Here is a 12,518-nt window from a genome sequence, read left to right as displayed (position 1 = left end):
GCTGAAACGTCAAGACTGGGCCAAGAAATATCTCAAGACTGATTTTTCTAAGGTTTTATGGACTGATGAAATGAGAGTGAGTCTTGATGGGCCAGATGGATGGGCCCGTGGCTGGATTGGTAAAGGGCAGAGAGCTCCAGTCCAACTCAGACGCCAGCAAGGTGGAGGTGGAGTACTGGTTTGGGCTGGTATCATCAAAGATGAGCTTGTGGGGCCTTTTCGGGTTGAAGATGGAGTCAAGCTCAACTCCCAGTCCTACTGCCAGTTTCTGGAAGACACCTTCTTCAAGCAGTGGTACAGGAAGAAGTCTGCATCCTTCAAGAAAAACATGATTTTCATGCAGGACAATGCTCCATCACACGCGTCCAAGTACTCCACAGCGTGGCTGGCAAGAAAGGGTATAAAAGAAGAAAATCTAATGACATGGCCTCCTTGTTCACCTGATCTGAACCCCATTGAGAACCTGTGGTCCATCATCAAATGTGAGATTTACAAGGAGGGAAAACAGTACACCTCTCTGAACAGTGTCTGGGAGGCTGTGGTTGCTGCTGCACGCAATGTTGATGGTAAACAGATCAAAACACTGACAGAATCCATGGATGGCAGGCTTTTGAGTGTCCTTGCAAAGAAAGGTGGCTATATTGGTCACTGATTTGTTTTTGTTTTGTTTTTGAATGTCAGAAATGTATATTTGTGAATGTTGAGATGTTATATTGGTTTCACTGGTAAAAATAAATAATTGAAATGGGTATATATTTGTTTTTTGTTAAGTTGCCTAATAATTATGCACAGTAATAGTCACCTGCACACACAGATATCCCCCTAAAATAGCTATAACTAAAAACAAACTAAAAACTACTTCCAAAACTATTCAGCTTTGATATTAATGAGTTTTTTGGGTTCATTGAGAACATGGTTGTTGTTCAATAATAAAATTAATCCTCAAAAATACAACTTGCCTAATAATTCTGCACTCCCTGTATTGTCTTAAATTTAGCATTGTTTTGTGCTAAATCTTAAATAACCCCCTGTGCCTGAACACAGTGTACTTTCTGTCTCTTTGTGTTGGAAAGAAATTTAAAAAGCCTGTGATAAGAGGCAGCCCTCAAAAGCTTAGAAATTAGCATATGAGCCTATACCTATCTTTAGTTTAAACTAAGAATACCAAGAGAAAAAAGCTAATTTGATGATAAAAGTAAATTGGAAAGTTGATTAAAATTAAAAGTCCTATCTGAATAATGAAAGTTTAATTTATACTAGACTGTCCCTTTAATGGTAACTTCTAGTGTGCGTGCAATCTGCTGCAGATAAGATAGTAGATAACATGTAAGTGTATTTGCAACTGGGAACGCTCACTGGCTTAAAAGAGAGCAAAGTGATAAGTTGGTTATGCACTGTATGTCACTGATACTCTGAGCAAACATGGGAGCGCATGTACTTGCTCGCAACTTGCAGTAGTATATTGAGCAGATTGTGTATATGGTTAAAGTGGCTATAAATAAACTGATCATTTTTAAATGAGCCATTTTTAATGACTTACTATTTTTCCCTTCAAATTCAGTGATGTATATTTAAAAATACTGTTTCACTCTTTAAGCTATAAAGTATTGGCTCCAAATAATTTTGTAAGCTTAATATCATAGTTTTCATGGGTTCAAACTAATTTCTTTACTTACCTTTTTGTGTAATGAAGTGGATTATTGCTTGTTAGTCAATATTTAATGTTGCTATATAAGCATTTTAAAACTAAACCAAGCTAAACATTTTTAATGAGTAAAAACCTATCAACGTACAACCATTTTACCACAGTAGCCACATCTAAATAGCCACTGGAGCAGAGGATTCTGGGCAAATGGGGCTCCACAATGCCACCCATTTTTGCTTCCAGTATCAGTTTTTCTTATGCCAGTTCTAATCTAGAGAGTTTTGAATCACAACAGAGATTGGTATAGTGTCTGCTGTCATTTTTGTTTCTGGGGGCTTAATTATGTGTAAATATAATATATATATATATATATATATATATATATATATATATATATATATATATGTGTGTGTGTGTATATATATAAAACATTTTATTTCATAATGAATTTAAAGGCCGCGAGAAGCCACACGCCCAGACCACGCCCCAAGCCACACCCTCTCCACGCCCACTTAAAAAGTGTCCAGGAATTTTCTGGGCAAAAGGTGGCAACCCTTGTCATTCCCCTCTCAGGTCCTATATCAGCTCTTACTAATGTATCTTTTAAATTCCTACATATTTTATAGGCAGGCAAAAACTAAAGCTGATGGGACTGATTTTAAATGTTCATTTGTTTATAACTAGTATTTATCACACTCAGAAGAAGTTTCACTTTGACAGGGGCTTTATTTCAATATTTATTCTTCATTTTCTACATTGACATGAACCTTAAAAATACCGTCCGTGTCGGTAAAATACCGGCTGGGTGGCAACCCTAGCCACACACATATGCCTCTTGTCATTGACTCACCAGCTGGGTTCAACTGATGCAAAATCTGTTGGCGCGCTACAAATAACCAATAATAATAATTATAATAATAACTAGCTCCCAGTAGTGAATTGCTGCTTGGAAGCTGACTTTAACTATGTATTTAACTCCTTTGCAGGGTCTTAACAGTTATATGTAAGCAATAGTGTAATAATACAATATTCACAATAGAGCATTTTATTTCTTGCATTTCGATGTCCCTTTTTTAATGTTTTTATATTTTATGCAGATGCCAATTTTGAATAGCGATGTAGTTGGAGAGAACAGAACTTTTAAACCCCACATTATCTCTCCCCTTTTGTTCTTGGGGATAAAAGCAATGTAATATTGTTCACAGCTTTGAAGAGAAATTATAGAAAGGTGTTATATATCTGAGAAAAATAATTAAGAATGACCAAATTATTAAACTTTTTAATAAAAATGAAATGTTTTAAAAAATTGAAAATCCAAATTAAATATTCTAAACTAGTAATTGTCAGTAACAACTATAATACTTTATGTTTTCGGCTCAGTTGAATGAGTCTCACAATTACTTAGACACGAAAAAGTTTTCACGTTACCACGTTACCTCGCTTAATTTCAAAGTAATGTTTTTTTGCAGTAAATCACATACCGTACTTTATAGTTATAAAATCCCCATAATATCGTTTAGATTAGAAGACTAATTTTTTTGCCATATTTAAAGATGGCGGATGGAGTTTACAGTACTTCCCTTTCCGCGTGGAGGATACTTTTTGATCTGTATCCTCTAACGCTCTATCCTGAGCTTTGATGTCATTGGACAAGCGGTCTCTATGTGTAGCGGCTGGGCGGGGTGTTGTGACGATAACAATGTTAGCCTTACTGTAGTAGTAACGGAGGACTTTAGATGAATCATGGCCTATCTTACACATTTTGAGAGAGAGCAGGAGGGCAATATACGGCAACTCATATCATGTATGAGCGGCATACAGGACGAGGAAGACCACAACTACCAAATAGCTTTGCAGTTCATTTGGTCCAACTTCAGGTCTGATTGAACCTGAGCATCTTATTTCGTGTCCATGTTGTAGCAGTCGTATTATTGTAATAAAATATTTACCATATTATTATGTGTGAGACTTTAACGCACAGTTGCATATGTCATTTGTCTTTATTGTATTAACTATGTATATAAACATGATCTTAGTTACTTCATGATTGTGTCAGTGTCCAGTTGAGGAAGTGCAGCACCAGCATTTAGTGGACTATACTGTACTAATAATCACTACATAGACAAATTATATATATATATATATATATATATATATATATATATATATATATATATATATATATATATATATATATATATAAATTCATTTTACAGAAACAAAGATGTATTAAAGCGTCATTAAACACTAATTACTAGATAGAATGATGCATACAAAGAAACGATTAGTTTGAGAGTAACATGTAGATGTATTTTTTTAAGTTTAATTAGCTGTTTAAATATTGGCAAAATAAGTATCTATAAAACAATGTGAACTGCCATGTTGTAACTTAGGTTACCTTCTCTGCTGTGGCCAATTAGGGACAGTTTTAAATAAGTCACTAGAGTGTGCAGTCAATGGCTGTGTGTTCTGCATTTCAATTTCTAATGGGAACTAAAAAGCTCACAATTTCAGAATGGAATTACATAAAAAACGGAAACAATAAATAATGAAAGTATATATATATATATATATATATATATATAGTATCATTTTATATTATCTCAAACTGTCCCTTTAAGTGTTCTTGCTTCTTGCACGTTTGTTCTTTAAATACTTGAGTTTTTAAAATTGTCACACTGTTTACATACTGTAGGTCCACAGCTATATGCTGCTTAGATTTATAGTTCACATTGAAAATAATGGATTTCGGGTATAAATGGAAACTAGGAGGAATGCAGGTGTTTGGCAGGTTAAAACTTAGGATATGTCTTTAACTGTAAAAATTGGACATTTTGTCTCTTTCCTATAGCACACCTTTCTGAGATTTAAAGGGGTAGTTCAAAATTCAAATGTGCATGGGTGCATTTCAACTTTAAATAGAAGCATTTTTGCAATAGACTTCCATTAGCAAAAATGGGTGTGTGTATTGCATCAGTGAAGACTTAACCTTTTAAAGCCGTTATGACGTTCTATTCCGTCATAATTAGGCTGGGCTTTAAAGCCGTTATGACGGAATAGAACGTCATAACTAACGGCTGTCCTGAAGCCTTCTGTGCTTCAAGGATTTAATCGCGGTCTGGAGGGCGTTCCTAGGATTGTAGGGACGCCCCCCAGATGCGATCCAATAATTGAAATCTCGCGATCGTGTTTCAATTTGTCTACATCGGAACAGTTGTTCCGATGTAGGCACTTTAACCCTGTCACGAAAGGGTTAAGAGGACAGATATTAAACCCACATTTTTTTTGTTACACGATTCAGATAGACCATGCGATTTTAAGCAACTTTCTAATTTACTCCTACTATAAAATTTTCTTCGTTCTCTTGTTATCTTTATTTGAATGTAAGCTTAGTAGCCGGGCCATTTTTGGTTCGGTTCTTGCTGACACCATCTTATTTGATATATATTTGTTCACTTGTGCAGTGGATGAGCAGAGCCCTATTAATACATTGGAATTAAAGCTTTGTTTTGTTTTCTACTTACAGATTCCATCGTTATCTTGATGTAAGCAGTCACAATGTACACAGAACTTTAGAAGGGTATTGTTTGCACTATCGTACTATTTAAAAAACAAAGTGAATATTATTATGTGGAGTTTACAACCTTATGTCCTTTTTCATTCTTAGATTATATGAAAAGTTGATGATCCATTCAGATTTGGATAAAGCCAAAAGCTTGAAAAAGCTTACAGAAGAATTCTTGACTTTGCCTCTTCCAAGCACAGAGGGATCCAAGGTAGGTCCTGGGGTGGATAAAAATCAATGATTTTTAAAAAAATAAACAATAAATGTTTTTTTTTAATTTAAATAAGATTTTATAAAATAAAATGCTTTTTGATGAAAAATCTATCTAAAGATAGCGTTCTGTTAAAGATACATTAAAATCCAAAGGATATTCATTCTAAAATAAGGATTTGTGTCTGCAGAAATAGCATGCCCCTTCTTCACAGCAAACATGTAATAAAATAAACATACTATAATGTTATTGTTTTCGTTTAAGTAAACAATGTAATTATCATTAAAGTGATGGTAAATTTTAGCATTTAAAAAACGCTAGGATTTACCATCACTAAAAATAAAGGCCACCTTCATTCATTAGTTAAAAAAAACACAAAACAGATGAAAAGGTGACTTTTTTTTTTTTGGCTGCGGCTTCACTTCTAAGCCTAGCAACTCTGGCGGCCCACAGCACTGCTAATTTTTTCAATGCCTACGGTATAATGCCGATCGGTCTGAGAGGTTATTAGCTAAGAGGTGGAAACGTCAACTGATTGAAAAAATGAGCAGTGCCCTGCTGCATGATTTCTCTTTTAACTCTGTAATCACAGGATTATTCAGACACAGACTAATGTAAGTAGAAATACTGTGTATATTCAAAGAAAAGTCCTGGTGTTGCTGTAGAGTGGATGACTTCAAATAAATGAAGAGTAAACCAATTAGGAAGTTCTTCCAGGTTTCATCAATTACGAAGTATCAAAACGGTACTTATAGTTTTTCGAGCTATAAATTATCTCTTAGTATAGTCACTCAATTTATATTCACTCCTGAAGTCAAAATATTAGAAGCAAGGATTATATATATATATATATATATATATATTAGAATTGTATGATAGAAAAGAGAGAATCGAAGGGCGCACAGCTAGACACTATTGGTATATTAGTAATGATAATGTCAATATATTTTTAGTTAATTATCATAGATGCTGGAGATGTATATCCCTCAGATATATTTAAAAGAAGAAGTTTTTTCTGTTGGTGTTTCAACAATTCTTTGTCTAAGGTAAGTTAAATGTGCTTACCAGAGGTTACCTCAATCCTATGAGGTAAGATGTCAGCTCATTGAGATTTATAGATGGTTCTTGGACTCTTGTCAAGTTGGTATTCTGTGATCCTTAATGAAGAGATCTTTGTGCCAAATGGAAATCCTGAACTCTCTGTTGTATGCCTTTAATGGTAATCCTGGACTCTCTTGTCGTTTGTTGAAAAGTAATGGAGATTCTTGGACTCTTTCTTTTCTTTTTGGTGGTGAGGATCTTTGCTTGTATCCGGTCGTCACATGGATCGTGGTAGAAAAAGAAGAGACAAATACATAGCGTAATACCGTTTAAATAAAAGCAGATTGTTTTATTATGCAAGATAAAATATGCTTACATTTAGCACCCTCAATCAATATATGAGGTAAGATTCAGGCAAATAAAATGTCCTTTTGTTTTTTCTTGCGACACTGTGTTGTCAAAGTAATGTTTTTCACAAAAAGTACATATAAAAAGATGATGAATGCTTGCTGCAGTGATAAGGGTACGCGACCCTATAGCAAGGTTATGTTTAAGATTAAGTTTAAGACACAATAGGTCTTGTGTATAATTAGCTGCAAGATGGTAAATGCTAGTTTTTAAAAATTGCCAAACATATTTCTGCAGTTAATAACAGCTGTGTATTTAGTAGCGTTATCGTCTGGTACTTTACCACCTTATAGTATTTCTAAAGTTTGGATTCAAGAGAAAATGATGCCGTAGTGGAACAGGGAAAGTCTGCCCGCTTTCTGCAAATCCTTACGCGTTTCGAAGTGGTAACACACTTCTTCGTCAGAGGTTTGGAAGTGGAGTGGACTATGAGCGGCATCTTAGCTTATTTAAAAGGCAGAGAATGGGGGTGTTTCTTTCCTCTTCCTGTCCCAGTACGTCTGTTTGCGTGTGACGTCGGACGTATTGGCGTTTGTCTGTTGTCATGGTTACGTATGTTATTCTGTAATGTCAATCGGCTACTGCCGGGTCTTACTCTCACCCTGTTAGAAACGTAATGTAACAATAGGGTGCTATGTTACATAGTTATTGAATATCTTTTTCCTCATTTGTACCTACGATGTGTGTAAGTTATGGTCAGACAAATTTTGCTTTCGTTATAATGGTGTAAAAAGCAAAAATTAAAAGTTATTTCTGTGCAATTTTTATTTATTATTTACTGCTGTATTGTTATCTACTCCTAAGATAATAGAAATAAATTCTGATCCTACCTAGTAAAACTAAAGTGAAGATATTTGGAAATACATGATTGTGTATGCGCCCTTATTGGAAATTGCTATCTAGATATTGGTTAGCTTGATTTTAAATTTAAATCTATATATTTATTTTATTTCCCCTTTTATTTAAATGTTAATATGGTAAAAAAAAAATTTGGAGATGTTTTAAATATATGTGTATATATATGTTTCTGTACATCTATATACACATAAGCAGATACCTAAATATTTGTACCTTTGATGTGTTCATCTTTTGAAAATTCATCATATAGTATTTTTGATTTTGGCTAATCCTTGCTTGTTCTATTTTATATAGTTATATATTATAGGAAGGCTGCCAGGTCTATGTCCTCATTGAGTCCCATTGGGCTCATGGTTCCCATATAATGGATCCAGAATGTTTCTCTTTGGCGCAATTTGAGGAACCTGTCCCCACCTCTCCGTGGGATTTGTATCTGTTCCAATATTGTACCCCTAAGGAATTTTGTGTCTTTGTTGTGTTTTTTCTTAAAATGTCTAGAGACACTATGGCCTTTGTAGCCTGCCTCTATATTTTTGAGGTGTTCATGCAGTCTTTTTTTATAAGGGCGTTTGGTACGTCCGATATACTGTAAATTGCATGTACATTCTAAAAGATAGACTACATAGGTACTTTTGCAATTGGTTAGAGTTTTGATTTGACAATTTTTTGGGGGAAATGTTTTTGAATGGACAATTTTTGTTGGTTTCTTTCCATCATACGAGTGTTCACAGCTTGTACAGTTGGCTCTGTTGCATTTAAAAAAGCCCTTTGTGTTTGAGGACAACCAGTTTGTTTTATTAGTTGTATCTTTTAGTCTGCTTGGTGCCAAAATTTGTTTCAGACACCTGTTCTTTCTGAATGTTATCTTTGGTGCAGTCCCTATGCTATTTTTTAGAAACTTGTCTTGTTCTAGTATTGGCCAATATTTTTTAAGGATTTTTTTAATTTCTGGGGCTGCTTCATTGTATGTGGTGACCATTCCTATTTTTTTTGGCACATGTATTTAATTTTTCTTTGTCTTTTTTTGTTGCAAGTAATAGGTTTCTATCTAGACTTTGTACTTTTTTGAAAGAATTCTCTATCAAATGTTTTGGATAATTTTTCTGCAGTAGTTTTTCTTTGAGTAATTCTGCTTCTTTATTGAAATCACTATCTTTCGTGCAATTTCTTTTAAGGCGCTGAAATTGCCCATACGGGATGTTGTGGATCCACGGTTTATAGTGTCCACTATCTGCTCTCAGATATCCGTTGCAATCAGTGCTTTTGCGATAGAGTTTAGTGTAGATGTTTGTATTTTCATTGAACATAATCAAATCCAAAAATTAAATTGAATTTTTTTCAATTTTTGAAGTAAATTGTAGATTAAACAAATTATTATTGATGTACTGTAAAAAGCTAGTGGTGGTAGGTGTGTCACCTTCCCATATTAGTATGATGTCATCAATAAACCTACCCCACCAGATGATGTTTTTTTGGAAAGGGTTGTTTTGATATATATGTGTCCTCCCACAGTCCCATATACAAGTTAGCGTAACTGGGTGCCATGGTGGTACCCATGGCTGTTCCGCTAATTTGTAAATAGTAAGAATTATTAAATTCAAAGTAATTTTTTTCCAAGACAAATCTGATGCAATTCAGAAATTACATTTTGGTGTTCAATAGACAAATTAGTTTTATTTAGTACCTGTTTCATTGCTGCAATCCCCTTTTCGTGGGGTATGCTTGTATACAGGGAAGACACATCCAATGTCATCCATTGGTATGTTTCTTTCCATTCTATGTTTGAAAGTTTGGCTATAGTGTCAGTTGAGTCCCTGAGATACGATTTTAGATTTGGTACTAATGGTTTAAGAAAAAAGTCTACATATTCGGAGATTCTGGCTGTAAGCGAATCTATTCCCGAAACAATTGGTCGTCGCGGTGGGTTATCTTGACTTTTGTGGATTTTAGGTAAGTGGTAAAAGATAGCTTTCTTTGGGAATTCGTGCATTAGATATTTGTGTTCATTTTTGTTTAATAGATTCAGGTAATTGGCTGTATCTATCATAGAGTTATATTGTTTTATGAATATAGTAGTTGGATCACCTGTTAGTTTTTTTATATGTATTTGGGTCATTTAACAACCTATTGGCCTCAGTGAGATAGTCTGTCCTATTTTGTATGATTAATCCTCCTCCCTTGTCTGCTTCCCTGAGTACAATGTCATTCATTTCTTTAATTGACTCTAAAGCTGATTTTTCATGCTTTTTTAAATTGTCTTTTTTAATTGAATAGTTTTCACAGAGGGATAGTAGGTCTCTCTGTACTAGTTCGCTAAACGTTTCTAAAAGGGTGACAGTAAGACCCGGCAGCAGCCGATTGACATTACAGAATAACATACGTAACCATGACAACAGACAAACAAACACAAATACGTCTGACGTCACACGCAAACAGACGTACTGGGACAGGAAGAGGAAAGAAACACGCCCATTCTCTGCCTTTTAAATAAGCTAAGATGCCGCTCATAGTCCACTCCACTTTCAAACCTCTGACGAAGAAGTGTGTTACCACGCGTAAGGATTTGCAGAAAGCGGGTGGACTTTCCCTGTTCCACTACGGCATCATTTTCTCTTGAATCCAACCTTAAGAAATACTATAAGGTGGTAAAGTACCAGACGATAACGCTACTAAATACACAGCTGTTATTAACTGCAGAAATATGTTTGGCAATTTTAAAAAAACTAGCATTTACCATCTTGCAGCTAATTATACACAAGACCTATTGTGTCTTAAACTTAATCTTAAACATAACCTTGCTATAGGGTCGCGTACCCTTATCACTGCAGCAAGCATTCATCATCTTTTTATATGTACTTTTTGTGAAAAACAAAACATTACTTTGACAACACAGTGTCGCAAGAAAAAACAAAAGGACATTTTATTTGCCTGAATCTTACCTCATATATTGATTGAGGGTGCCAAATGTAAGCATATTTTATCTTGCATAATAAAACAATCTGCTTTTATTTAAACGGTATTACGCTATGTATTTGTCTCTTCTTTTTCTACCACGATCCATGTGACGACCGGATACAAGCAAAGATCCTCACCACCAAAAAGAAAAGAAAGAGTCCAAGAATCTCCATTACTTTTCAACAAACGACAAGAGAGTCCAGGATTACCATTAAAGGCATACAACATAGAGTTCAGGATTTCCATTTGGCACAAAGATCTCTTCATTAAGGATCACAGAATACCAACTTGACAAGAGTCCAAGAACCATCTATAAATCTCAATGAGCTGACATCTTACCTCATAGGATTGAGGTAACCTCTGGTAAGCACATTTAACTTACCTTAGACAAAGAATTGTTGAAACACCAACAGAGAAAACTTCTTCTTTTAAATATATCTGAGGGATATACATATCCAGCATCTATGATAATTAACTAAAAAATATATTGACATTATCATTACTAATATACCAATAGTGTCTAGCTGTGCACCCTTCGATTCTTTCTTTTCTATCATATATATATATATATATATATATATATATATTATTTTTATTTCTTTCGCAGGGGTATACAGAGACTTGCACACAATGTCACTTTTTTTTTTTTTTTTTTTTTACATATTTGTTGAAATGTATTTGTTTTTTAAATATTACACTGCTTAAGTGGTCACTTATATTTTTTTATATTTTATACTAAGAGTTACATTTCAGTTGATTCGAGATTTATATACCTGTGTGTGTGTGTGTGTGTGTGTGTGTATATATATATATATAAAGAAAGCACTCAATGGACTTATAAAGATATAATCCAAAAACTTTTATTCCAAAGTTGTCATAACGTTTTGGGTACCAGACCGGACCCTTTGTCAAATGATACAAGAAAATATGCATGCAAATACAAGTTTTTGGATTATATCTTTATAAGTCCATTGAGTGCTTTCTTTATATGAGAATTGGATCTAAATTTGTTAGCACCGTGGCAATTACTAATTGTTGAGGAGTGCATATCTTAAAAGGATTCTGTAGATATATAGATATACATTTTTTTTTAAAAAAATTTTATACAGTAAAAATTATCATTTTTTTTCCCCCTCCTTCTTCTTCTAGACTGATGCACATTATGCACTATTGTCCCTGTTACTTTGTTTATCTGACTCTCCTTCAAATAATGACTATGTCGAAAAGCCAAGGAGTAAAGATACAGGTATTATTTTTAGTGTATACCATTAAAGTATAGTTAATATGATCATACTAAATATTTACTTGGAAAATAATTAGATACTTTAATAATCTACCAGATTTTACTGATATTCCATTTGATTGTAGCAAGTGCTTTCTCATTCCAGCGGAAGTAGAAAAATTTGACTGGGGCAAGTACCTCATGGAGGGTGAAGATATTGGATATAGTCCTAATGATGTTACACCAGTAGGTCATTTCCTATACTTTCTATAGTGCTTTCTATCCCCACCACTCTGACTATGCAATTTGATGCAGTTTATTAGAACATTGCCATAGTAAAGTTTTGCAGACATGAGTGGCCTGTTGGTTTTCTCAGGAATGGTCTGATGCTAGTGAAGAAGAGGATGATCAAGAGCCACTTAGCCGGGAAGACTCTGGCATTCAGGTTGACCAAACTCCACAGGAAGATCATGAGAAGAAGACTGCTGCTCCTGTAGTGTCTTGGAAAGGTTTGTGGTAATCTTTGTATTTTGTTATACTAGAAATTTCTTCATCTAGAGCTTGTGGTCTAAATATGAACTTGTTCTGTTTGTATTGTTCTTTTCTTGGTTAA

General features: G+C 34.3%; 1 protein-coding gene across 1 annotated transcript in view; it reads left to right on the top strand.

Moving 5' to 3' along the window:
* The first annotated feature begins 3,352 nt into the window (after window positions 1-3,352).
* Window positions 3,353-12,518, top strand: part of TUBGCP5 (tubulin gamma complex associated protein 5) — a 128,004-nt gene continuing 118,838 nt past the window's right edge. The window contains exons 1-6 of the mRNA XM_053705463.1: window positions 3,353-3,522; window positions 5,172-5,225; window positions 5,313-5,421; window positions 11,833-11,929; window positions 12,072-12,151; window positions 12,282-12,414. Coding sequence (XP_053561438.1) covers window positions 3,389-3,522; window positions 5,172-5,225; window positions 5,313-5,421; window positions 11,833-11,929; window positions 12,072-12,151; window positions 12,282-12,414 — 607 coding nt within the window. The 5' untranslated portion in view covers window positions 3,353-3,388. The remainder of the gene's footprint in view (window positions 3,523-5,171; window positions 5,226-5,312; window positions 5,422-11,832; window positions 11,930-12,071; window positions 12,152-12,281; window positions 12,415-12,518) is intronic.

This window comes from Bombina bombina, chromosome 3 (assembly GCF_027579735.1).
Source record: "Bombina bombina isolate aBomBom1 chromosome 3, aBomBom1.pri, whole genome shotgun sequence".
Lineage (NCBI taxonomy): Eukaryota > Metazoa > Chordata > Amphibia > Anura > Bombinatoridae > Bombina > Bombina bombina.
The sequence above is the reverse complement of the archived record's forward strand: the minus strand, read 5'-3'. Positions and strand labels throughout refer to the sequence as shown.